This window comes from Gouania willdenowi, unplaced genomic scaffold (assembly GCF_900634775.1).
Source record: "Gouania willdenowi unplaced genomic scaffold, fGouWil2.1 scaffold_55_arrow_ctg1, whole genome shotgun sequence".
Lineage (NCBI taxonomy): Eukaryota > Metazoa > Chordata > Actinopteri > Blenniiformes > Gobiesocidae > Gouania > Gouania willdenowi.
The window spans coordinates 469,521-496,217 of NW_021145219.1; the positions used below are offsets into that span (position 1 = coordinate 469,521).

The 26,697-nt window shown below is 39.2% G+C and overlaps 1 protein-coding gene across 2 annotated transcripts; it reads right to left on the bottom strand.

Moving 5' to 3' along the window:
* Positions 1-993: 993 nt before the first annotated feature.
* mia2 (MIA SH3 domain ER export factor 2) lies at positions 994-26,422 on the bottom strand. Of its 2 annotated transcripts, XM_028442536.1 has the most exons (27): positions 26,218-26,422; positions 25,793-25,926; positions 24,183-24,269; positions 21,078-24,084; positions 20,006-20,266; positions 19,787-19,884; positions 16,329-16,460; positions 14,663-14,684; positions 14,463-14,551; positions 14,251-14,322; positions 12,006-12,116; positions 11,862-11,933; positions 11,683-11,787; positions 11,493-11,615; positions 10,115-10,258; positions 9,661-9,751; positions 9,493-9,560; positions 8,764-8,834; positions 8,566-8,667; positions 8,341-8,437; positions 6,313-6,380; positions 5,345-5,430; positions 5,093-5,191; positions 3,343-3,486; positions 1,936-2,034; positions 1,675-1,860; positions 994-1,602 (listed from the first exon to the last, which is right to left on the bottom strand). In XM_028442536.1, exons 1-27 carry the CDS (start codon positions 26,330-26,332, stop codon positions 1,424-1,426), a joined length of 5,862 nt encoding a protein of 1,953 aa, XP_028298337.1. In that variant the 5' UTR covers positions 26,333-26,422; the 3' UTR covers positions 994-1,423. The 2 variants fall into 2 exon arrangements, with proteins under 2 accessions (XP_028298337.1, XP_028298338.1); XM_028442537.1 differs by lacking the exons at positions 19,787-19,884; positions 20,006-20,266; positions 21,078-24,084; ... (1 more) ...; positions 25,793-25,926; positions 26,218-26,422 and adding an exon at positions 18,315-18,980.
* Positions 26,423-26,697: the final 275 nt, after the last annotated feature.

Below are 26,697 nucleotides of genomic sequence, written 5' to 3' on the forward strand. Positions count from 1 at the left end.
AACAATGCTGAAAATCCTTTAGACCAGAGGTTCTCAACCTTTTCAGCCTGCGACCCCCAAAATAAAGGTCCCAGAGACCAGAGACCCCCACTGCAGCGGACGGTGGTTGAACACAGACATAAACATTGAAGAACAGTCATGTGGAGACAGGGTCCTCTATAAGGGGGAATAAAGGAGAGAGATTTTTGGGGTCCATCCAGTAAGTCAGCAAAATTAAGGTTTATTGTTCTATAAATCTGTGATAACCACATTTATTTATTTATATGAATAATATCCACTGTTATCCAGGAAGTTTATTGTTTGTTCTATAGTATATAGTCATTTTAAAGATGTAAATCCTTGTTTTAATCAGAAATAAAATGGGTTTAAAAGTGACCAAAAATTGTGGAAAAGGTGGCAAAATGAGTTGCAAATTAGAGTGGCAAAAAACAGACAGAACATGGTAGAAAGGGTTTAAAGTGTCAATACTGATTTAAAAGTGGCAGAAATTGTGGAGGGCCGGTGGGGTAATGAAATTTTATAAGTATGAACAATTACTGTAGTTTAAACTGGCAAATAATGGGCATGAGAAATCATGAACGGGATTAAATTGGCAAAAAAAAAGCATTAACTATGGTTAAAAAAGGTAAAAAGTTACAATAATGGGTCAACATATGCAACATTAGGTGGAAAAGTGATGGAAAGGGTTTTTAAGTGCTGAAAATGTTGGGAAAGTGGGAAAAAAATGTGCAGAAAAGGCATTGAAATTTGAAGAAGTTTGGTGTAGTTGGGTAAAAATAAGAAAATTCACTCAAACTGTTCAACAGACATTCCTTGTTTCTTGAAGGCATCTGTTGACCCCCTCCCAGTGTCTCGCGACCCCAAATGGGGTATGACTCCAAGGTTGAGAACCCCAGCTTTAGAAACATTTTACTGTAGTAACACTGGAGTGTTATGAACAGTAAATCTATTCCATCTGCTCAAACATCTTGATTGAGGTTGAAATGAGCCAAGGACAGTTCAAGTGTCTTTATTTATCAGATCTTAATCATTTGTACAATAATTCACATGTTGTCAAAGGTCGTCTGAGCAGCTGGAGCCAGGTCTGTCTACTTCCTGCTGAGCTCACCTAACAGAGGCTCATTCATCCAGTCCAACAGCACAGTCTCCTCAAAGGCTCCATATAAAACACCACCACATACAGTACGTCTGGTAAAGCCTGCTCTGACTCACTGGGAATGGCCTCCCAGCATTCCCAGTGATGAGCTCTAACTGTACCTCTGAAGAAATGGAGCAGAGGGTGGAGGTGTAAGAAGGCAGAATAAGGGATTTGATTGGACACTGAAGTCCACTTATTACTTGTCATGACAAAGACCGTCCTGCTGGTGGTAAAAACAAAACGTAGCCCAGTTTACAGCCCAGTTAGAAACTGGGTGCAGATAGGTCAGATGGAGTCCTCAGCTGTGGCTGTGGCGTCCTGCGGGGGCTGGTTGTGTGGAGGGGGAGGAAAAGACTGCCGGAAAGAAGGAGGAGCCATGGAGGGGGGTGGGAGCCGCATGGGGGGCATGTGAGGGGGAGGGAATCGAAGCGGGGGCATCATCCCTGATGGAGGCAGAGCCCACACTGCAGGAAACAGAAAAGAGTGATGACATCAGTGTGAGTGAAAACATGCTAGAGATAATATGTGTTAGTTACCTGGTATCATGGGGGGCCCCCCAGGGCCCCTCGGGGGGAAGAAATCAGGAGGAGGAGGGGGTCTGTAAGCAGCTCGGCGGGGGAACGGAGCATCTGTTGGACCCATTGGTGGTGCCCCCCCCATCCTGGGTTCTGCTTCAGGTCCGTGTTCCTCAGCAGCTCTAACGCTCTCTCTGTACAACTCGTCTACACACAACAAACAAAATACCACTAAAACATTCTGCTTTACTAATAATCAATTACAGGGCAGTGCAGACCCACCTGCCATGCCCGAGGGGTGTGGGGGGGCCGGGGGGAATCCTCTTCCAGGAGGTGGGGGCCTCCTGAACATGGGAGCTCCTGGATCTGTGAACATGTAGCCTGAGACACAGAGAGTTTGGTGAAAGAAGAACAGAGCACAGGAAACAACATCTGTGACCAAGAACCACACAAAATAAAACCAACGTACATCACCTGACATCTGATCAATCTCCTGTCTGTACATTTTGGAAACACACACTGATGTATTTCACATCCACTAGACATGAAAATAATAGAGGTGTGCATTGCCATCAATCTGACGATACAATATGATTCACAATACAATGTATCCTCATAGTAAACAATACAATAAACTCTATATCACGATGTCAATAATTACAAATTTCATCTTTACAAGTACAAAATGGTATGAAATACAATTTATTTCATTTTCTTTTAAACGTGCAAAAACAAGTAAATGGTAACTAACTGTAATTCAAGTACAAATATTAAAAACCAGTGGTATGTTTATCAAACTGTCAAATTACATTTTTCAAAAAAGTTAAACTTTTGCCTCTACAACATATTCTGATCGTGTACTTTAAAACATACATTTATAAAAGTGCACAGTACGTTTTATGAAAATAAAGTTCACCTTCCAGCTAAAATGAATTGATGAGTGAGGTAGTTTAACAATGTCTGATGTGGTTCACTGACACATATGTTAGAACAATTAAATGGTCGATTTGGAAATGTTTTGGATCGCGATAGATCGCACAGTCAATTTTTTTCTTACACGCTTAATAAAATAGGAGTGGCTAAAGATGCTAACAAAAATAAGCCATGTTAATTGTTTACAGTAGCTTCTCAAATCCTTTGAATGAAAAACGTGCTTTGGTAAAGATTCAAATGTCATCTCAGCCTGTAGCCAAACGTGTTAGTTTTAGAGTTCATTTAAACAATTCTACCAACTCAAGCTGATTTAACAACATTTAAATCCTAAATCCTTACTTTTAAAAACCTCACTAAACTAGAGGTTAGCCAAAGCTCAGCTACTAGTAGACGGGTCAATATGTTAAATATGACTCTAATAACACTGCGTTGTGGCTGCAGCTCAAAAGAAAACTGTTTAAATGTAATTGGAATTGCAATATTATGAGCATATGACTGAATATTTCTATTTAAATATGAAATAACTGGCTACTGTATTAATGACATTCCTAAAAATGTAAAGTGGTAGAAATGTGAGTATGAATATGATACGTGTTTACATGCTACTGTGTGCATCCACTCATTGAACCTGTACGATAAAGATGGAAAACACATCAAACTTCTAACTTACCTGAGGCTCTTGGATCAAACACAGTGGTTACATATAAACCTGTAAAAATCACACACACACACACACACACACACACACACACACACCTGGGGGTCCTGGTATGGATCCTGGAAGGGGTCCCCTGCGATCCTTCTCCCATGTAGGAGAGCTCGAGCCACTGTCTGAATGAGGACCACCACTGCGCTCCAGCTCACTTTGGCCCCCCAAGGGTTCACCTGGACCACGAGGCACTGGGGGGGGGGGGGGGGGGGGGGGGGATATGATGGAGGTGTTGGTGGGACAAAGATGTGACAGAGGAAAGGAAATGTCAGTCATTACAGCAGAAGGAAATGAAACTGAGAACACACAATGACAACACGTGCACAGAGCGTGCAGCCGCACATGGCGGCAGCAGACAGTTAGGCCCCGTTTACACAACATTTTCTAGTAAAAAAGCAAAGGATTGATGAAGTTTAACTTTTGTCTGTCTGTTTACACGGCAACAGCGTTTTGGTGCTTGTAGAGGGACACTGTTGGTGTGCATCACTCTTTAGAATTTATTTGAATTTCTCCAACAAAGTGTTGATTTACTTCGCCATCACTTGGATCAGCGGAGACGTATTTCATGACCACTATCACAGTGCTGCACTCCTACTTAGAGTTAAGTTAATAATTTGACCGAACTCGGGGTCAGGCTTAATCTTTTTAACATGGACTCCGGTTGGACTTGGTTCGGACACTGCAAGGTGAATGAATGGTCAGGTGACGTGTTCGATTAATGCGAGAAATATGCACAAATTATTGGTAATGCTGAGGGGGTGAATGGTGAATGCTGTCCTTTGTCACACGAATGATGATGTTAAAAAATGGATAAATGACTCGTTCTTGACTCGTTATGGAGCTGTGTGTGTCACATATGTAGAGAGCAGATTGCTGAGTTGTGTGTGTTGCGTCACTAAACCCGTACGTAGCGTGTAGCACCACATGAAGCAGCTCGTCATGTTTATAGTCGGATGCAGAAAGAGTAGTGTGATGACCCCAAGTGGGTGGGGTTGCAGGTGTGTTTGTCTCTCTGTTATCCATCTTCTTGTTTTCACAGAGCTAATGACTGTATTGGACTCGGGTGTGTGTGGCTGCTCGGAAGGCGTGGCCTGCCCATTAAAGTCACCTGAGGACTCTCCAGCCCCCTCTAGCTCCCTGCTTGGCCTGGCTCTCACTGGTTGTGGCTGCTCCTGTGGCAGGATTATTGTTTGTTGCCCCAATGTCTTGGGGAACAAACGCTAGTGCAGACATTTATCTACCTCTTGTTGTTTTATTCTTGTCATGGTCTTAAGCCAATCTGTGATAGTAGCTATAAATAAAGCTGAGTTATTAAAGAAACTCGCCTCAGATCATTGTACATGTGTGCGTCGCGCATGGATGCGAATAGTGTGTCGGCAGCAATGGGTTCAGGATTAAAGAGAGATCTGCTTTGTTCAGGTTTGGGCCGTAAACTGTCGGCCTCGGGCCAGGTTGAGAATACTTCGTAGGTCCGATATTAAGCTCTACTCTTACTTGCGTTCGGCGGAAGTGTCTCTGTGCGTGCACTTATGGTTCATTGCAGAATCATTTGGCCAGGCATCTATACTACATCCTTTTTGATGTTTTGAAAATGTTGCCATGCGAATGCAGAACTTTTTGGAAACAAAAACAGAAACAGAAATAAATCGTTGATGTGTAAACAGGACCTTAGTATCACCAACAAGTTGCACAAATCCATTCAGGGGTGTGCAAAATGCTTCATATGAAAAATAAAAACCATTACTGACAAAAACTAAAAAGCACAATCATTGGTCCGTGTGTCAGCTGCAGTTTTACCTCGTGGTGAGAGTCTGGGGGGAGGGGCGTCCATCAGCGTGGGCGGGGACAGAAACCCTCGGGTTTCTGAAGCAGGTCGACCGTACGGTGACCTTTCACCTAAACATGAGGGAACAGCTGGTAACTACAGGGTCAGTCGTTTTCTAAAGGTTGGTTTAACCATGGTATTGATTATGGATTGATTACATATGGTTTTGCCCTCAGACACAACTGCAGTAACTGAGTGAGGCTCATAGAGCTGAGCGTGTTTACCTCTGAAAGGCAGAGGGTGAGCCAGGCTCCCCAACGCGTACGGGTCTTTGTCGAGGGCATCCAGTTTAAACTGGGTGTCTGTCAGTCTGCACACAAAGAGATCATATGTAGGATGTGCACCACACAGTGTAGTGACTAATGGAAATAATGCAGTACAATGAAATGAATGCATAATGGAGAACTATGAATGTAAATAACCCCAGGTACATTTCTGATTACTAACAAGGATTAAAGTGTTTTATTTTGGAGTTTATCACTATTTTGTTTTGCACAATCAGTTGGAGTTAGCTTACAGTTAAATATTTATGATTTTATTTTGATAACACTGCTTCCTGTTTGGTGCTTGAAGTAGCTTGATGCTGATGAAAAGACACAGAGAAGCAGGAGAAATCCACACCTAGCGACTTTAAAGGTGTTTAATATGTAGCTACCCCCTTAAAGAGGCACAAGGTATGCTAAAAATGTTAGAGAAAAGTGTTTGAATGTGTTGTGTGGCCAGAGCTGTACTTTTGTTGGGTTTTATTTGACATTTGTCAGAATTTGCACACATTTAATATTTTCTACAGTGATGTAAGAGCTTTAGATTTAGCTTACACTCTTTTATTGTATATTTCAGCTCTTATGATGAATTAAAGGTTTACTGCTATTAAACCTAATGTTTTATCAGTTTTTATTTTGGAAGTTATTACACTACAACATACCTATACATGCAACATATAAAACAGATGACTGTTGGTTAACAATAAGATGTCAAAGGACTGCAGAATGTTTTAATGTGTTGCCAACAGGCAGACAAAATATCAGAAACCCTGAATAAATGTGCTGTAATATAATCTCCTCAACGCCTTTAGGAAACTCAAACAAGTTCAAATGAATCAGTTTAGTGCTCGCTAATATTTTTATACATTTGTTGGCCATATTGTTTAACAATAAACAGTTTGGATTGAAGTTTCAAAGCGTGTGCTTACTTCTGCCTGATCAAAGCGTTCTCTCTCCTGATGTCTGCCAGCTCTCTGTCTGCTGCCCGCGCTGCCAGCTGCACAGAGACCAGAAAGAGAATGTGTGTTGACATCCAGATGCTCATTCAGACACCATTAGACGTTCAAAAATAACTGCATTTCACATACACACCTTTTGAAATGTCTTACTGTTATATTTAAATATATAATACTATTTTGAATACAGAAAGACAATTATAATATATAACTACTTCTTCCTACCCCTTTTAAGGCATGCTAATCAGATATGAGATATGTATGTAGGTATGTATGAATGTATGTTGATAAAAATGTGTGGGTCTAATTAAACATACTTTTTTGTATAACTATAATTTCACAAGATGTAATTAATTTTATTTATTAACATCAAATGGTGTATATATTTTTGTATGTGTGTAGGTATAGGAATATTTGATGCATGTGATTGCACAAAATGTATTAAATGTCACATGGTAAAGCAAACGGTTGAAATGGTCATGTTAAAAGGCTGTTTTAAAACAGAGCAGAACCTCCGTTTTCCACTGGATGAGTAACGGCTGTGGTTCAACTCCAAAACGGCGGCGGAGCTGATGCGTTTCATTCTAGTCAATGTGGAACAAGTCCATCAGTCCAGTGTCCTGCGCAACAGCTTCAGCGGTTAAATTCAGCAAAGATCAGTTTGTGCGCACACACAAAATAAAACGTCCGGTTTATTTTTAAAATGAAATACTCTGTGTTCAAGGCGGATCTTATTTCCATCTATTTTCCGACCCTCTTGCTCCTTTTCAGCGTGTCGAGGGTCTGCTGGTGTCTATCTACAGCGTTCTTCATGCTAGGTGGGGCTACACCCTGGACAGGGCGGTAGTGGAATGTATTTCACAAATAAATATTGACCTTATCCATGATTGAATCACAATAATCTCCACAAAAGCAGAAGATCTACAGGGCAAGTTGAGTTCCTTCTTCTCCTCTCCAAGGACACAATGAAGCGTTCGTATGGTTTTCTGTCTCTCTTTATAGAGACTACAGCCATGTTGTAAATGTCATACTAACGTACTACTCTTACTAAGTCTGACGCCTAAATTAATATGTAGTGCGTTCACATTAGATAGTATGAAAAGATGAAGAAATACCCGGATGTATACTATATGGAGACATTTTTGAAGTATGGATACTGGGCATACTAGTCATACTTAACTGACCCATGATGCATTGTGAGTTGAAAAATGTAAAATGGTCCTGGGACTGGCCTCAAGCTAAAAATCAAACATCACCTTTTCAAAACAAAAGCATCTCTTCTTGTCTTCCATTAGTTTTTTAACGCTTTAGTAACTAGGGCTCTTGTTCTGAAGTTAACCAGAAGGTTAGTCAGTCATAAATGGAGGGTCTCCGAAAATCTCTGAAATGTCGGCAGGAAATGTGAGCACATGTTGATATTCTGCTTGGTCAATTTCTCACTTCAAATGTTTTCAGAACTTTCAAAGATGGAGAATCAACAGAGATATTTAGCCTTAGTGTGATTCAGGTTTGGTGGAAAACTTGGAAGTATACTTCAGTGGGAATGCTCATCATCCTAATAATACTAACAGTACAGTATATAGTAGACAGTATATACTCATTGAGTTTGTGGTTCGATTTTGAACACAGTCAATAACTCATTATATTACACAATTACATGCAACAATGCACACCACAGATGCAGCTGGTAGGTATTAACCGACAGAGGCAGACGGAGAAGTTCCGGAACCTTCACGCAACCAGTGGAAATCTGATGTAAAAATGGAGGAGAAAGATCATAACAAGTATATGTGCCAGACACCATGATTCTGGTCTTTCACTAAATGCTGATGTGCTGAACTAATTCTACCTAACCATGTACTCTGTGGAACGGGACATTTAGATGATAGATGTGCATCTGATAGCTCTGTTGCAGCTTTGTTATGAGATTAAAATAGCTTTCAGTAAAACTAAACAAAGACAACAAGATGGAGGTGATAAAGTGTGTTTACTGATGTTTACCCAGTTATTGTGAGCCTTCTTCTCATGAGCTGATATCTGAGTCTGATATGACTGCTTGGTTTTGTCCAATTCTTCCTCCATCTCTCCAGCCCGCTGCCTGAAACGAAGCAAAGGTTAGACCGTGTGTGTGTGTGTGTGTGTGTGTGTGTGTGTGTGTGTGTGTGTGTGTGTGTGTGTGTGTGTGTGTGTGTGTGTGTGTGTGTGTGTGTGTGAGTTAGCAGCTACCTGTAGTTATTCAGCTCCTCCATGGCCAGAGCAATGTTTTTATCAGCTTTGTTTAACTTCTCCTCTTTCTGCAGCCGCTCCTTCTCTTCCACCGTCAGCAGTCTGCAAACATTCCTCACATGAATCCTTCTCCGTTACACCAACACTCACTGATCCACGTGTTTGAGTGTGTGTGTGTGTGTGTGTGTGTGTGTGTACCTGTGCAATTTCAGCTCGTTCTCCTGGTACATTTCTGTCATAATCTGGAGTTTCTGCTGTAATCGTTGCACCTGGACACAAGAGTCACATTGATAAATTTAAACCAGTGGTTCTCATACTTTTTAGGCTAATGTACCCCTTTCTCTTATTTCTGAATCAAAGTACCTCTTTTGTCCGACAATAACATTTTGCTGAAAAAAATATTTAGGAAACAACTATAAAGCACAATGATGGAATGAATGAGTGATAACACATTTTGAAGAATCTCATTTTGTAAATAAGTGGGAAAAAAACAGTATTTACTACAGTTGTTCCCAACCTTTTTTTCATTTTGATATCAAGAATTTCTGGTGACCCAAGACATTTTTTTTCTAGAATTAGTTTCTGATTATGTTTAAGCTCAGATAATTTTTTCTTATTGCATTTTAGTTGAACTAGATTTTCAAAGAGAAAGTATAGAAATACAAAATAAAAATAAAAAATAAAACTGTATTTAAATTTTTCAGAAATTTAAGACATAAATCTATGATAAAAACAATAGATTTATGTCTATGGTTTTTATCATTTCCAGTCATCTCACGCCTGGGGTAGAACCAAGACTGACACTTTAATCATTTCAAGTAACCCCTGTAGTGCCATTGTGTACCCTCAGGGGTACATGTAAACCCATTTGAGAAACACTGATGTAAACAAACACAAGTATGAAACAACATCTAATCAATGTGCTACCTCAGCTGTGTAGTTTTCAGCCTCAGATTGCAGAGAGAGCTTCTCACTCTCCATTTCCTTGATGGCCTCTGTGATTAAAAAAAAAAAAAAAAAAAAAAAGGTCATCATGTGACAGCATTATTCCAATGATTGCTGTTAATACGTTTCAAAATGAGAATGAAAACCTGCCTTGTAGGTCTTCTTTAGCTTTGACTTCATCATTGAGTTTGGCAAACACTCTGTCCTTATCTTCATCTACTGACTTCAAGTCAGCATTTAGCTGCAATTAAACAGATGTGATCAGATACAAATGTACTGTCTTTAATTTGGAAATCATTGTGAAAGTTTTGTCTGCATATTCTGTTGAAGGTCAACACTACAAGAAGTGCAGTCTTTTAAAGACAGCAATACATGTTTTGTTATTGCAATTAAATAAATGAATTTATTTTATTGCATAGTTGTGACCATCAACAACCCTCCCTAAGGAAGGGTAAGAAACACTTTATTATAGGGAGGATATAAAAAGGAGGGCAGTGTTACACCTGGATGAGGGGGAAGGGAACAGGGAGGAGGGAGTCAGGGTAGGAAAATGGAAAGGGTGGGGATTGTGAAAGTTATTAAAAAGTTCCTCATAAATCTGTACCTTGGCAGCATAAATGAGCTTTTGGACCTTTTGTAGATGACCATCAGGCCTATCTGCACCTTTCTTCTTCTCTCCTTCTCCAGCTTCCTCTTCCTCCACATCTGAGTCCCACGCTTTCATCTGGAGGAGCCGATCTGTCAGGGACTGGAACAATCACAACAGCCACAGCTTATACTTCACCAGTGCTCTTAACATACGATAAAATTCATGACACACACAGAAAAGACAGTGGCCACGTTTCCATGAGAGCATTAATTTCCCTTTAATTCAGAATAAAAATTAATCCTTTTTAAAAAGATTAAAACTGACCTTGTAAACACCAAATTCCAAATGAAAACGACCATTCCGAATTAAACTTAAATTCAAATTAATTGGCCGGTTAATTCTGATTTTAATTTCGAATTTAATAATTCCTCTATCTTGTAAATGTTTAATTCTGCTTTAAATTAATTTTGGTTGGTCTTCGCATGCCGATAACGTGTTGGTGACGACATAATCGAGGATGGCCGTAGTTATAATGACCAGGCTTAGGAATTTTAATAGGATAATTGTATTTGTATCATGTTTCTCTGATTATGTCTGCTGTGTTTATATTTTTCACTACGCTGTCACTGTGTATTGTCATATTGTTGTGCATGTTTAGCTTTTTATATTCTGTATCTGCTTCTACCCCCTGCACTGTGGGACTATGGATGGAAATTAGCATTTAGCAAAAATGGCGTATTTACAACTTCAGCTGTACATTAATACACACTGTGCCAATAAACACATTTTTTAAAAAATTTAAATTTTCAAAAAAGCAAGCGTTGGACTCAAGCCAAGACTATATATTTAATAAGAGCCTTAGAAGACATTGGTATAATGAAAAGAGTGGATGAATGAAACATGAGGACATTCACACAAACTTTTTACACGTACATTAGCAAATGAAACAGGCTTCAGCAGGGGACATGAAGTCCTTCACCAGGACACAGAGCTTCACTAACGATGTGCGGGTCATCAGAAAGTTTTACTCAACTTAATGTAGATGGAGGTAGATCAGCTGTTTGATTGACTAAAGTATGGTATTTTATCTCCTTCTATTCCTCAGCTGATCAAAGAGAAACCGTATGTAATTGTCTGGCTGCTGCTCAAAAATACATTTAAAATAAAAGTTGTGTGTTTTCCCCCGATAGACGTGATACGTCACATTTGCCCCTGTCCAATCAGAACCCTTCCCAACCCCAAGACCTAAAGCGGAATTGAATAAAGCTGAGGAGAAGCATTTTCCATATAATTCAAAATTACTATTACATGTAAACAGAACACTATATTTCAGAATAATTATATCTGAATTAAAAAACATCATGTAATCGTGGCCAGTGTAAAACCTGATTACCGTTATCCGCTGGTCCTTGGTGGCCACGTCCTGCATCATGCCGCTGTGAGCCAGCTCACACCTCCTGATCTCTGCCTCCAGCTCGCTCACTCTCTCTGCCCAGCCCTCAACCTGCTGCCTCAGCTGGAAGTGGAGAAGGAGAATGTAGGTGCACACAATAACAGGCTCGTGTTTGTGTGAAGCATCATACATGAGCGTTGGTCTCCTGTAGCACAGCGTTCTCCCCTCCTGCTGTATCCAGGTTCCTCTGCAGGCGCTCACTGTTCATACTGTACACCTTTAAAGTGGTTTGAGCCTGGAGAGCAAACAGGAGAGAAAAAGACTGAATAAAAGCCAGAGGGACAAACTACCATCACTGCAATAACTAACCTGCTCATCCTGAGACTGCAAGTCTTTGATTTCCTCCTCGAATGTTTTCATACTCTGCTCTAGCACAGCTATCTGCAAGAATAAAAATAAGTTTACACTCCACAACTTCTGAGCTTAGCACATAAAGCTCAAATTTGCTCCTACCCTTGCTTCTTGTTCCATTCTACAGTCTCTCTGCTGGTCCAGTAGATCCTTCAATTGAAACACATCTGTTTCCAGCTCGTTTTTAGCATTTTCTAAATGTCCAGCTTTCACCTGAAAATTGCGAAAGAGCGATATAACATTTACAAGAAAACAGCCATCAACATCCCCCATCATTGGTTGTCATTATAACAACCTTTTCACATCAGACTCGGACGGACAGAGATCCAACCTAGATCCCCCTTCCACACTTTGAGGCGGGGATAATAATTGACTTTAAGCGTGGGCAAAGCTGGATTTCAAGTCATTAAAGTGAAGTGATGACTGGGAACAAACAATCTTACAAAGCAAGGCACAGTGAATGTAGCTTCTAGCTGGCTCATAACAGGCCTCAGTTATCTAGATCAGTAGAGCTCAGTCTGTACTCAATGTTTTTAAACGAATGACCTCATTGAACACAAAACACCACAGTGTCTTAGAATGTATTAATGTCACATACTATACAGCAGAACATCATGCTATGGATTGATATTTCTGAGTTGACTGTGGAAAAATATTGCAAAACAAACAGAACCTACCTCACATGAAACAATCACATTAAGTAGTTTAAAGAAATGCCAAAGAGTTGTTCACATAAACAGCCACAGACAGGAAAGCAGAAGGTATTTTAGAGGCATTCATTAGCTCCAACATTTATACTGAACGTACAGATTCATCTCTGATGCTTTACTTTGTAAAAGTGAGTAAAAACGCTCTCAGTTTGTCTGCTGTAGAAACAACCACAACCATTTTCCCTTTCTGTCTAATGTTTTTGTTTGAAAGTACATAAAAGTTAAAATCAAACCAAACCAGTATTCTCTTCATTCACTCAAGCAACACAGGCTGCTTCGTTTTATTGAATCTTAAACACACATTGGCCCTCATTTATCAACCATTCATATGTTCAGATCTGAAAGTTTGATCGAATTCACGCAAGCGTCGGTATTAATAATTTCTGACGTGAGCGTATGGCTGTACGCTACGATCAGATCTCACGTCTGGTCTGACTTCAAATGTGATAATCTGAATGTGTGGATTTGTGGTACAGCAGCAAAATCTGACTGAGAATTAAAATAAAGTATCAAACAAACGTCAGCTGTCATTGGAGCGGAAGCGGACACATTCAGAACATGTCTGATTATTATGGATTAAACAAAAATAAAATTAATTCTGAAAAAGCATGTTATATTTATTACTGATACCACTTATTTGGTTGACCTTTCACAAAATACTGTATAACCACACACACTGTCTTAGAAAATGAGGTCCTATTTCCTCCGTACAACACATCACTGGTGGCCATAATTGATAACATTTAGTTATTTTTAAGGCTTTTTCAAGAGATTCGAACAATAACTTATTTTACCGTGTTATTTATTGCCTCAAGCATGCAAACAACTGGTATCGATATAATTGTCCTATCAGTGTGTCTCCAGGATCTCTGCTGTGAGGTTTATTCACGATGCACACAGGGGGGCAGACATTACTTGCTCGGTAGCTGATCCTCCACACAGCGTTTTCATGAGTTTCTTTATACAGTAGCAGACAGGGGAAAACTTGCAGCAACATGCGGCAAACACAGGAATGCTGTAAAACTATACTTTTAAGTCCAGTTTTTACACTATCAAAAAGCACTTTACTGTTTTGCTCTACCTCAGATGCCAGTGATTGTTTGACCTCAGTGGGCGGGGCTTCCGAATCAGGAAGACTTGAGAGAGTAACATTTTAATGACGAGCAAATTTAGATGCCGGATTTATCAACACTTGATCATTGGTACTCTGAGATTGGGCAGATACATAAGAATGTTTCATAAATCACAGGTTGGTCCTGTCGTACAACCAAATGTGAAGTCAGTCGTTTTCCCGCAAGGTTGATAAATGAGGGCCATTGTGTTCTCTTATGAATCCATTTTTTAGGAGTGATCATTTGCCCTAATTATTGTAAAATCAGGTCCTGCTGAATGTGTCATTAAATAGTTCTGCTTTGAACAGCATTTATCCAATGGTTCACGTATTAATTACACACACAGAGACTGATAATAGAGACGTGATTTCTGTAATCAGATGATTATTGAAATCAACACCATAAATATCTGAAGCTCACGTTAAAATATAAAGAAGGACAGCATTGGTTTGCTAATGCTTTTATGAGAGAATCAATTGTAATGGGTGTAAGTGAACATCTGCGTTCTCGTCCTGTGGGCCTTACCTCCAGCTGTTCTGCCTTCCGGGTCTGAGCATCAGCGCCGCTGTCCTCCAGAGAACTCTGTAGCTCATCATACTGCAAGTCACATCATGAATTATTATTGATGGTCAGTACGTTCCTTTCAAACAACCAGGCAGGATTCTAATTGCTTTCCAGTCATTGAAAAGCTGTTTTAGCACCTGGCCAGTGACTGGAGAACGAGATAAAGCACTGACCTCTTGTTGACACTGACTGAGAGTCTCCAGAACTTTACACTTCTCATCCAGGAGCTGTACAATCTGTTCAGACATCCACTGCTCTTTACCTGGAAGAAAAAGTGTTTCAATAAGTCTTAAATTCCAAGTTCATCACAGTTTAACAGAGGGATTTTTGCACCAAAGTTACACTTTGAACTGGAAAAGGTTCACACACTTACTTCGATACATTCTGCTCTTGAGCTGTGAGGAAATCAGAACAAACGAGCAAATAGAACATCAACAGATGATCAGATAATCACAACTTAAACCAACAGATACGAGGGACTTTGGGTGTTCTTGTTATTTTCTCAGACAGACAGTCTAACACGTGCACACAGTAGAAGAGGCTTTTATCGTCATTCTAAAGTGGAATAATGACATTCTATGGCAGTGAAGGCGTAAATGTGGGTGCGCCTATAATCATTGTTAATTTTGCTTATAGCCCTTGTAAAAAAGAGGTAGACTTCAAGAGTCAGTGTAAACAAATGCATGATGACAAAACTGACTAATATCTTTATTTTCCAAAAGACGAGAACAAAAAAGATGAATTTGAACCCGTGACCCTCCGCTCCGAGTACTGGGAGAAAACCAACGCAAGCACAGGGAGAACATGCAAACTCAACAAAGAAAGCATGCCAGAGATTGAACCTAGGACCTTCTTCCCAGGACCACTATACCCCTAGGGCTGGGCGATATGGACCAAAACTCATATCTTGATATTTTTCTCAAAATGGTGATATACAATATAAATCTCAATATTTTTACCTCAAAGTCTTTGGTTGTGTCTGAAATCGTACACTAACGTACTATACATTGCACTTTTAATGAGTATATACTGTCTACTATATACTATTAGTATGATTAGTATGATGACCGTTCCCACTAAAGTATACTTTCAAGTTTCCCAAGATGTATTTCTAATCTGAATCACACTGAGGCTAAATATCTCTGTTGATTCTCCATCTTTCAAAGTTCTGAAAACATTTTAAGTGAGTAAGTGACCAAGTAGAATATCAACATGTGCTCCTTTGATCCATAAAGTTCAAGGAAACACATTTCATTCCGACATTTTGGGGATTTTCGGGGACCCTCTATTGGGCTACTGACAAAACTTCTGGTTAACTTCAAAACAAGAGCCCTATTTACAAAAGAGTTAAAAAAAAAACTAATGGAAGGTGTGAAGAGATGCTTTTATTTTGAAAAGGGGATGTTTGATTTTTAGCTTGAAGCTGTTCCCAGGACCATTTTACATTCAGCTCGCAATGCATTATGGGGCGGTTCAGTATGACAGTGTGCCCACCGTGCATACTTAAAAAATGACCTGATATAGTATACATCTGCGTACTCAATCTATCTAATGTGAACGCTCCACATACTAATTTAGACGTCAGACTTAGTATGAGTAGTACGTTAGTATGACATGTAAAACAAAGCCTTTGAGTTAAATCTGTTGATGCAAAATGACACATAGGCACATTTATTAACCAACAACTGCACAATATGTGCCACTTTTGGCTTTTTCTCCTCTAAGGAACAGCACGTGTGAGTGAGTTCTTTAGTGCGATCATCAAACTGTGCTTTTCATACTGTGAAAACAGCAACTCCAAAAACCAGTATTTTATTTAAAAAAAGCTATAAAATAAAAAAATATCATCGTAGGCGATACTGTAATTTTCAATATCGCCAAAATGAAAATCTCGATATATCGCCTAACACCACTGTGCACACTTAGGAACCAATTCTAGTACAAAGCTAAGACAAAATCTATATTTGCTGTGAGGATTAACAACCATAAGTAGCATGCTGAAAGACTTACTCAGATAAACACGGAACTCTTTTACTCACCGAGCTGTAGCAACGACAAGTAAATAAAAAAATTGTCAACAGCCCCACCACACAGGCAACAATCACTGGTTCCCACGGCATTCCAAACACATCCGGTCCGGGACGGAGGTCCTCTGGCAGTGCTGAAACAACCTGAACACAACACACATTAAATGGACAACCTTGGCTCTCTGGAATATATTACATTCTGATCTCAGTAAGGCCATTATAGGCTTCAAGCTCAGAACAACCTCCTCCAAACTGGACAACAAAATATATGCTGCTATAAAGAGGAATTAAACTATTACAGCTCATTGGTGTCTCACATGGATTTTAAACTCAAACAAAACAATAATAGAGTTTTTACTTTTTAGTGCAACTAAAATGAACCAATTCCAATTCAGATGAAAACAGTTAAGTCATTAACTATCTACAGTCAACTAGTGCTCCATTATACATCAGACTACATTGTTTAAATATGAGTTAAATCAGGGGTCACCAACACGGTGCCCGTGGGCACCGGGTAGCCCACATGGACCATGTGAGGGGCCCTCAGGAGCTCTGGTCACCAATGAGCTCCATCTATAATCTGATTTACTCTCCAGGATTCAAACTATTAAAGATAAATACATATGTAGTTAGTATTTAGTACAGTTAAATAACGCTGCACCTGATAAAGTTTTAGTATTAAATTACCATCATTAAATGTTTACATAATGACCAAGTGTTACATATTTTGTGTATGTCAGGGATATGTTATATATATATAATGTATTTTTAAAAACACAAGGCGGATTTTTGTAAAATATGACCTAATTTCTTACCTTTTACAAATGTTACATGTTATACGATCAGTTAAAAGTTGTTTGATAGTAACTAGTAAAATAGGAATATGATCATTTTCTATGAAATATAATGAAAATGAATCCATTGCATAAATTAGGAGAAATAAAGTGTTTTATATTGAAACTAACATTTCCTACCATTTTAAGTAACTGCGAGCTTTCCTTATTATCGTAGTCTCTAATTAAAGTGAAACATGAACATTTAATATTTAAGAAGCTCTTTTCTCACTGGTAGCTCTTCAGACTACATCTATAAAGTAGCTCACAGGTACAGAAAGATAAGGTTAGCGACCTCTGAGTTAAACCATGACAGCTGGTCACAAGCACATGTACCATCATGTCAAACACCAACACGATTAAACCAAACAGACAACAAACGTTGACATGTCCGTAATACAGCTTTACTCCAGAGGCTAAATGCTAACCACAGCTACCAACACGTACATCCTTCACTTTCTCCACAGCTACGCTGTAATAAGCCTCTGCCACAGCCTGGAATCCTGCCGCTTTGGTGGATAACTGCTTCATGTCCTCCATGTCCACACTATTTCATCTGGACTACAGTTTATTTCAGATAAATAGACGCTACAAACAGTCGTCACCGCCGGGTTTGCGGCGATTTCACATCCTATTGACAACGCTAACGCTGAGGACGATACCAAGTACAGGGAGGGCACGTTATAGGAAGAGCTCAATGTTAAATCATTCTTACAAATAAAGGCATTTTTATTAGTTCTGAGACATTAAAAAACACAAATTCTAGCGTACATGGAAATAAAATCAAAGAAATACAATTGTTATGAGTTATTAAACTGTAAACGGGTGGCGTTACACCCCCATTCTGCTAAATGGTTTAGTCGCAACGTCACCAATTGTAAGATGCCACACTGGCACCACAGACTCACGCCAGAAATGACCGTGAAAGGAACAGGTGTCACCAACTCTAAATACTCTTCAACCATTTATTCAAATAACTCTATTAAAGTAACAAAATAGACTAAAGTAGACATGTATCTTGATAACCAGCCTGTTTTAGCTTTTGATACTAAACCACACACCAGTAGGACAAGTAACAGGTAACGATACCTGTTTTAAGCTTTTATTAGCGCGTCATGCTCACCGACCTGGCATCCTCTAATCCATAAACCCGCCTCATACTCACCGAACCGTGTGAATGTGTTACCAAGAGCCTGTATCAGCCTGTGTGCACTCCCGCAGGGTCTTAGGAAAATCTAAATATGACTAAGTTGAGTCAGGATGTCACCTGAGACACAGGCCACAGTTAGTTTCTGTCTTAAAGTAACAAACACCAACCCACACACACACACACACATACTGATCTGTCGGGTTTCTCAACCCAAAGGCCTGACATTTAGACCATATTAGAGGGAATTAAGCATTAGTTATGAGTAAAATAAGTAAAACACCATATGATTCATCAACAGATGTTTGTTTCTGAATATGTTTTTACCTTAGTTGAATTAATATATTAGTAAGTTAACTGTATAGTTTGTCACTAACATTTTTCTTTCTGGTTTGGCCAGAAATAAAGTGTACGTCGAACAAGTCCCTTAACCCAAACTGCTTGTGGTATATACATCACTTTGAATAAAAGCGTCCTTTTAAATGACATTGTAATTTTGTAAACACTATACCCTAGGTTCCCAAAGTGGGGTACAGGTACCACTAGGGATACACAAATTGCCATAGGGGGTATGTGAATAAAACCTAAAACAGCATGACAACATTGGAAACCAAAATATAAATAGAGCAGCAGTCAGGAGCCTCCATGCATTGCCACAAACTAGAGAATGGCCTCTGTAAGACTACCCCTAGTCAAAAGCAACATTGGTTTGCGCTGGCCAAACATGCTTAATGCCCTTTGCTACCACAAACTTTAATGAAAGTGTATTTTTAGGTTTGACAAACATGAAAACAAAATACAGAAAAATACTTTGCGTGGAAATGATTAAAGACTCAGACTCTCTCAAATTTAGCCAAACATTGCAGAATTCTGTTCATCCTCTCAACCTCACCCTTCTGATTATAGTTGAAGCTAGTTGTATTTTACAGTTTCAGGGTGATGAATTTGTAGTATTATTGGTATAAGTTCAATCAACAAATGTTTGATAGATTTCGTTTTCATAATAAAAGAGATTGTTTCTGAATTAAAATGCCAGTAGGCTAATTATTTAAATACATCTAGTGAGAATCTTGAATAAGATGTTTTCTTGTGTGTTTACAGATTATTATTATTTTTCATTATATATTATTCCTCAACAGGATAGGTAAAATTCAGGGGCATATTTCACTGTAGAGTACATTGCATTATGACATTACATTATTATGTTTTTTTTAGTGTGCATGAGTATGGGGTAAATGGCTTCAGGTTAAATGTTTGAAGGGTTATGGGACTGTGAAAAGTTTGGGAGCCAATGCACTAAACTAACAAATCCATGCTCGAACAAAGAAAACATGCAAACTTCACTCCAAAATGCTCCCAGTTTATCAGGAGTGTCAGACCAAACTGTTACTGATTACCATTACAACACAGGGCGGCCACTCATGACAAACATCAGATATTTAGATCAATCATGCTTATTTTACGCAATCAAACCTCACGGTGTCCCTTACGTGTTCAGTAAGCCATAGAAGTTCCAATATTTTCAGTGTGCGTGTGGCCAATCCTTCAGCCCACTGATCTAAAAAGCTGAAGGTTTTGTGCTTTACTTCTGGAATCAGAGACAAACAGTTATTTATGTGTATACGTTTTGTCACAATACTGACTATATCGTTAGGAAATAGATCATACTCGACAACTCATTGAGATCCCAGTGCTGTTATGAACCTTACCCTTTGACAGCTGCTCAATGTGAGGCAGTGAAGCTCTCTGTCCACTACTGCTTCCTGCTTTCACCTCCTCAGACACACTGTGAGCTTCAGTGACAATATCCACAGGACTTTGCTCTTTGTCCAAGCTCATCCAACCCTTTTGATGCTTGTTGTCCTCATGTGCTTCAGGATAATCATCTGTCCCACTTAAGTCACCGTCATTATACCCTTCAATACTATTCATGTTGGATGAACAGGACGGATCAACCCATTTGACCTCATCTAAAGTTAGGAAAAGAAAAAAGTGCTGTGTTAAACAAATACAGCCTAAACCAGTGTTTTTCAAATGGGGGCACGTGTACCCCTAGGGGTATGCGATGGCACTACAGGGGGTGCTTTGAGAGAGAGAGAGAGAGTGGGAAATTAACAAATAAATTCAGTCTTCAGTCCCACCCCAGGCATGATATGACCAAAAATGATAAAAACTCTAGAAATAAATCTATTCATGAGCTACTAAATCAGTGTTTTTCAACCTTGAGATCATATATGGTGTTGCCTTGAGTTTAAATGATGCCGCTTGAACTTTATGAAAAATTAAAATCGATTTTTTTTATTTTTTTTATTACTTGAAAAAAACAATTAAAACATTAAATCTTAAACAACTGTATTTTTACTTTGTGAAATATGATTCTAGTTCAACTAAAATGCACAAAAAAATAAATATCTGAACTCTAACATGATGAGAAACTAATTCTAGAAAGAAATTCTTTATGTTTTGTATTGTGACCCAAATAAGGTTACAATACAAAAAAGTTGGGGAACCACTGGACTAAATACTGTTTCTTTCTACTTATTTACAAAATGGGATTCGTTAAAATGTGTTATCACTTATTCATTATGCTCTACAGTTGTTTTTTTTTTTTTTTTCAGTATTATGAGCAAAATATTGTAGTCGGACAAAGGGGGTACTTGGATTCAGAAATAAGAGAAAGGGGTACATGAGGTAAAAAAAAAAAAAAGTTGGCCGAACCACACACAATGAAGACCCCAGATGGAAACAACCTATCTTCTGCAGCAATGCAGTTTTAAATACCTGTATGATCCTGAAGATCTACGTGGCCCATATTGAAAGTCTTTCTGATCTCTTTCAGCAACATTTCCATCTTTTGAAGTGCAATGAGTGTTTTGGTCTTTTCTTTGTCCTCAGATAGAGTGCCATCAACACCCAAACTAGGAACCAGCAGTGTCTCAATGTGATTTTGAAGAAGTCTTTCCATGTCCAACACTACGGACAGATCATGATCAGGGTCATTGAGATCTGTAAGAATAAGCTCTAAAGACATCAGTTTATGTGGACCTAATTTCTCCAACATTACAGTTATGTCCACTAGGCTTATATGGACAAGGATGTTTGGGTAACTTTTGGACAAGTTTTGTATTTGGATAAGGTTTTCTAGACTCTGCGTCGCTTCATCCATACTTGTGTCTCCAGAGAGTGGGTGAAGCTGAGGCTGCGTTTTGGGGGAATCAGGGTCAGTGAGTTGGTTTGGACTGGAGTTGATTGTGGAATCCAGGTCTTTCTCAGTTGTCCCAGAGGCTTCCATCAGGGGTGCCTCACTTGGCTTGACAACAAGTTGCTGGACCTTTGGTGAATCCTTGGGTTCAGTGTTTAAAGTCTGGCTGAATAAACCCATAGCATTTTTGAGAAAACCAAAAGTTCCACTTGTTGATCTGTCTCTGCTGGGATCATTGGGTGTACGTGAGGACTCAGCTGAAGATATTTGGCTATCTTTAGTCACAGTGACAAGGTTCCATGTTCCCTCACCCAAGGATCCCCTCCCCTCTTTTTGGACTTCAGAGTCTAAATCGTGACTTTCCAATATACCCTCTTTTAGAGAGGGAGTGTTTTCTTCATTGCCAGGGTGTACCCTTATCTTTTCATTGATTCTAGATGGGAGATCTTTTTCCTCGCTAAGTATCTCTGTACTTTGTGAACCACCCCCCTTTACAGTACCTTTATTACCATCTTCCTCTGGCCCCACCTTGCTACTGTTAGGACAGATCCCATGTGAACAAACTTGACTGTTATTCTCAACATTTTTACTTTCAGCCTGATTCACTGTCTCAGTTTCTTTTTCCTTCATCTCATCTGGATTTATATCCTTGCCCTGTTTTTTGTCCTCAGCATTTTCGGCTGATAATGTTTCCAGAATTATCTTCTGTTGAGGTGCACTTCCTAATTCTGGAGTGTCCAAATCTTTGTATACCTGTTTTCCTTTAACTCCTGTGTCCTTTTCTTGTATTTTTTCCAATTCAATTGGCCTCCTTTCCTCTTTTATCTCCACCGTCTCTGCCTTCTTCTTCAACTTTAACCCCTCTTTGATCTCCTCCTCAGTCTCCTCTTCTGACAAATTTGCTAATTTCTCCTTTTCATGGAACTTCTGGACTTCTTTCTGTTTCTTCTTAACCTCCATTCCCTCTATCTCCATAACATCAAGTTTCCTTTCCTCTGACTCATTTTTTAGTTCTGTTTTGCCTGGCGGCTTCTCTTCCAGTATCTCATCTGTTTCCCTCAGATTCCTTATTTCTTCTTCCTCCAAATGTATCATCTCCTGTTCTTCACTCACTTTTGACCCCATCTTCATTACTTCTGATTCCTCTGAGCTGCTCTGAACAGGTTTGGTTAAATCTTCCTGGTCTAAAATCTTAGGAGTTGTATCTATTCCTACATAATCATTTATGTCCTCTGTAGTATTTGATGTGTAATTTTTTGGCTCATCCTGGATTAGTCCATCTTTTCCAAAAAAAAAGGAAACATGACTCTGTCCACCAGCTAGATTTTCCTCCGCTGAGCTCTGAACCTCAAAAGCATTAACATGATTAGGAGTTTCTTCACTGCTTTCTTCTGTACCAGTTTTACCAGAGATATCTTGCTTTTTTTCATCATTGTCATTCTGTCCCATAGTTTGGCTGTTGTTAGGGTTCAAACTATACTCAGCATCCCGATCGCCGCCATTTACACTCCCCGTTTTCTCCACTGAGGGTCCTTCCTGAGGGTCATTGCTCACTGCTTTGAGCATCTGATGATCTTCAGCTGCTAAATCAGCAGGTCTAATCACATCTATGCTGTCATTTTTTTCCTCATAACCTTTGAAATCCTCCACTTCATCATTGTTATCACTTGTTTGGGACATGGATGACACAAGTTTTCTTTTCACAGGTTCTGTTGTCTTTGATTCTACTACAATCGGATCATTTGTCATTTGTACTGGTTTTAGTTGAGTAATGTCTGTGTGTTGTGATTCTGTTTCTACTTTTCCCTCCTCTATCTCCTCAATGCCACTTTTTGCCTTTTCTTCATCCCTAACAGCATCCTTCTTCAAGCCTAACATTCTAATTCCCATGTCTAACCAAGAATTAGATCTTGACTCTTCTTCTTGTTCTACTTTCTTGCCTTCATCATTTGACTGACTTCCTTCCAGCTCCAAAGACATCTTCCTAGCCCTATATGTCTCTTCTTGCTTCTCTCTTTCTTTATCTATTGTATCCATGTCTCTACTTCTCAACTCAAGATGCCCTTTTTTGGTTGAAGAAACTGAATGATATGTTTCTTCATGTTTTACCATTTCTTTGGTACTGTCAGGCTTTCTTTCCCCTCCGAAACGTAGCCACCCTGTCAGCGACGTTGGAAGTGATGTTTGGGACAGGGTCTCTTTCTTCTCGTCCCCCTTCTCTGCTTCAACCATATTAGAGGGTTGATGTTCTTCAGTTAGACCTAACCACCCTGTCACAGAAGAACTCCAGGTGGAGGAGGAAATACTTTCTTGGTTTTTCAGGGCCACTGAACTAACAATGGTTTCTTTTATGGTGTCTTCAATGTATTTTTCTTGATCTTCTTGAACTTCCTTAGCTGAAGCTGAAGACTGTGATGAAGGATCTGTTGATCTTAAAATACTTCCGACTTTAAGTCCATCAGTGGCAGAAGTGCTAGTTTCTGATCCCTGCCTTTGCATTTTCCCATTAATCTGTTCATCATCATTGTCTAGATGAGAGGAGTCAATTGGATATCCAAACTCATCCATGCAGAAGAAATCCTCTTTCTAATAATAAAAGATAAATACCCTCATTAACAGTGTAACCATAAAGTCTAACTCGTGTTTGAAACTTGCTAATGTCAAAGCAACCTGCAGTTACTTACTCGTGTTTCCACAACTTTATCCATGACCGCATAGGCCTGCTCTTCCTGCACTAAATCTTTGGGGAAATACCCAAACCTTTTGTTGATCTAAAATAAATAGAAATAAATAAATTAGTAAAATAGATTAAAAAATGCAACATAGCAAACAATGGAACACCTGGACAGGAGAAAGCAAAACACAGTTTAAAAGACATGAATATAATCTACTGCTTTTCTTGTACATATTGATAAATAGATTTCTATGGATTTCTGTATTTACCACTGAAGTAGTCTAAAAGTGCTTTAGAATATCAGCATTCTTCACCAATTCACATCCTAGCGGGACAGAGCTTTCCATGCAAGGCGTTACCATTTGAGATGTGATCGCCTGTAAAAACACCTGAATAGCAAATGTACAGTTTAAATATTTTTGTTGAAATAATAAGGCCACTCAGTGGTGTTGACTCATAGCTACATTAGCTCATTAAAAATTTTCTGCCCAGTTTCTATGTTTTGAGTCCATTTATATTACCGATTGGGTTTGAAGTTTATAGAGTAACTAAACTCGCTGGGTTTTGCTGAACTCCCACTAGGGGAAAATTAAAAAAATTGCCTTGATTATGGCCAGGACTCCTGGAGCAGTTCCAAAGAATAATCTATGCTATGCTAACTAGCTACTCAATTCTCACTATACCTCTTTATTCACAATTCTTTCAGTCCAACCTACTCACTACAGATTGCAGTCCACAGGTGCTACTTCATATAGGAGGGGTGGGGATAACATTGCTTGTTTGTGACATATTCCATTGTATTTTTCATTCTCTCCGTTTGTTTCAAATATCTGATTTATTTCACACTCACCTACCAATAGGGGACTTGAGTCAGGTTTAGTTTTAACTTACTGATGATGTGTTAGTCTAGTAATCCTCCTAGATTGGCTGGGATGGCCTGATAGGAGGAGGTGGGTCGTACACGCAGATATACGCATCGCAAGGCACAAAATGTAGAAATGGCGGAAGTACCGTGCAAACCCTCTAAAATACAAACACAGGTGTCAAAGGGCGTATGGGGGTCTGATGAAGAGTTGGAGTGTTTAATGGAGTGTGGGCAGAGGACAGTAAACAGCAGCAACTGAACAAATCTCACAAAGATTCAGAGGTTTTTTGCAAATCAGCGATTGTCTCAGGCCAGAAGAGGATTGAAAATGGCTGGTTTAATATGTGAAAGTGAAAGACGCTTTAAGGGAATCTTGATCCTCCTCTGAAGCAGAACATACATTTTGGTGATATAAAGCAATACACAGAAACAAACCAAGCAGCCAGCCAGTGGTTTGAGAGTCCACGACATTGAAATGAAATTAAGACATGTTTTTTAGGTTCTTCTCAAAAAGTCAGCACATGTAAAAATGCATATTTGTCTGTATCTTATCATACATGATTCCATCATGATTGGCACTCTTACACATTTGTGTTGATCTGCATAAGGAGTCTACTAGTATTAGCAGTTGGTGTTCACAAACTCAAATATCTGTGATAGTCTTGGCTTTAACTGGAACAAGGGATAAAAGAGTGAAAGGACTAAAGAAGAAACAGTGTTGGGATCAGTTGAGAGTGTCTAAAGGTGAGACATACGGTGCCGGCCCACAGGTCCTCCCTTCTCCCAGTCAGTTTGTAGTAAACAAAGATAGTTTCTCCTCGTCTGAAGCTCAGGAAGCGGCAGTCATCACTCCGGTGGTCCCTCAGGGCCTGCACTCTGCTCATCAGACCTACACACACACACACACACACGGTTTAGCACACTGTAGCACTTTACAAACTTTCACATAAAAGAACAAAATGTGTTTAAAGACGATCATGATAGAAACAGATATGATCATAAGACAGATAGACACGATAAAGTAAAAACACAGAAAACATCCAAAGTACTTAAGAGTCTCAGCCTTTAAAGACACTTTTACTTTCATTTCCATGTGGGCTGCTTCAAACACAGTAACTGTTCACATGTAAAGTTGAAGATTAATTTTTAGAATGCGGTAATCACATTCTGCAGGACTTACTTTCACAGGCAGGATCTCCACAGATTTTGTAGTCTGACAACAAACTCTGGCTTCCACAAAGTAAACAGAGAAAAGCTGTTGTTAAAATCCAAAAAGAATGAGGTGATCCAGCCATTTTTGTGGTGCTGGATTAGAGGAAAATATCCACAATCAACTGAGGGTTGTAATGGACATTGCCTCCAGGCTCCAGGTTGTTGCTGTTGTGTCGCCTTAACGTTAAATGAAAGAGCTGAGATAAGATACAAGGCAAGCATGAAGATAATCATTAACTTCAGCAGTCAAAGGTTTTATTTTCCCTTTGTATTTATTTTATAATCTATATAATAGACCTAGACACTGTCATGTTTTCATCTCACTTTGCAAGAAACTATACAATGATCAGCCATAAAAGTATTGACCAACTGTTAAATAGTGTGTAAAAATAATTTTGTTGCTATAGCCCGACTTAATAACCTTTGACCCAATTAGTGCTGTGGTATC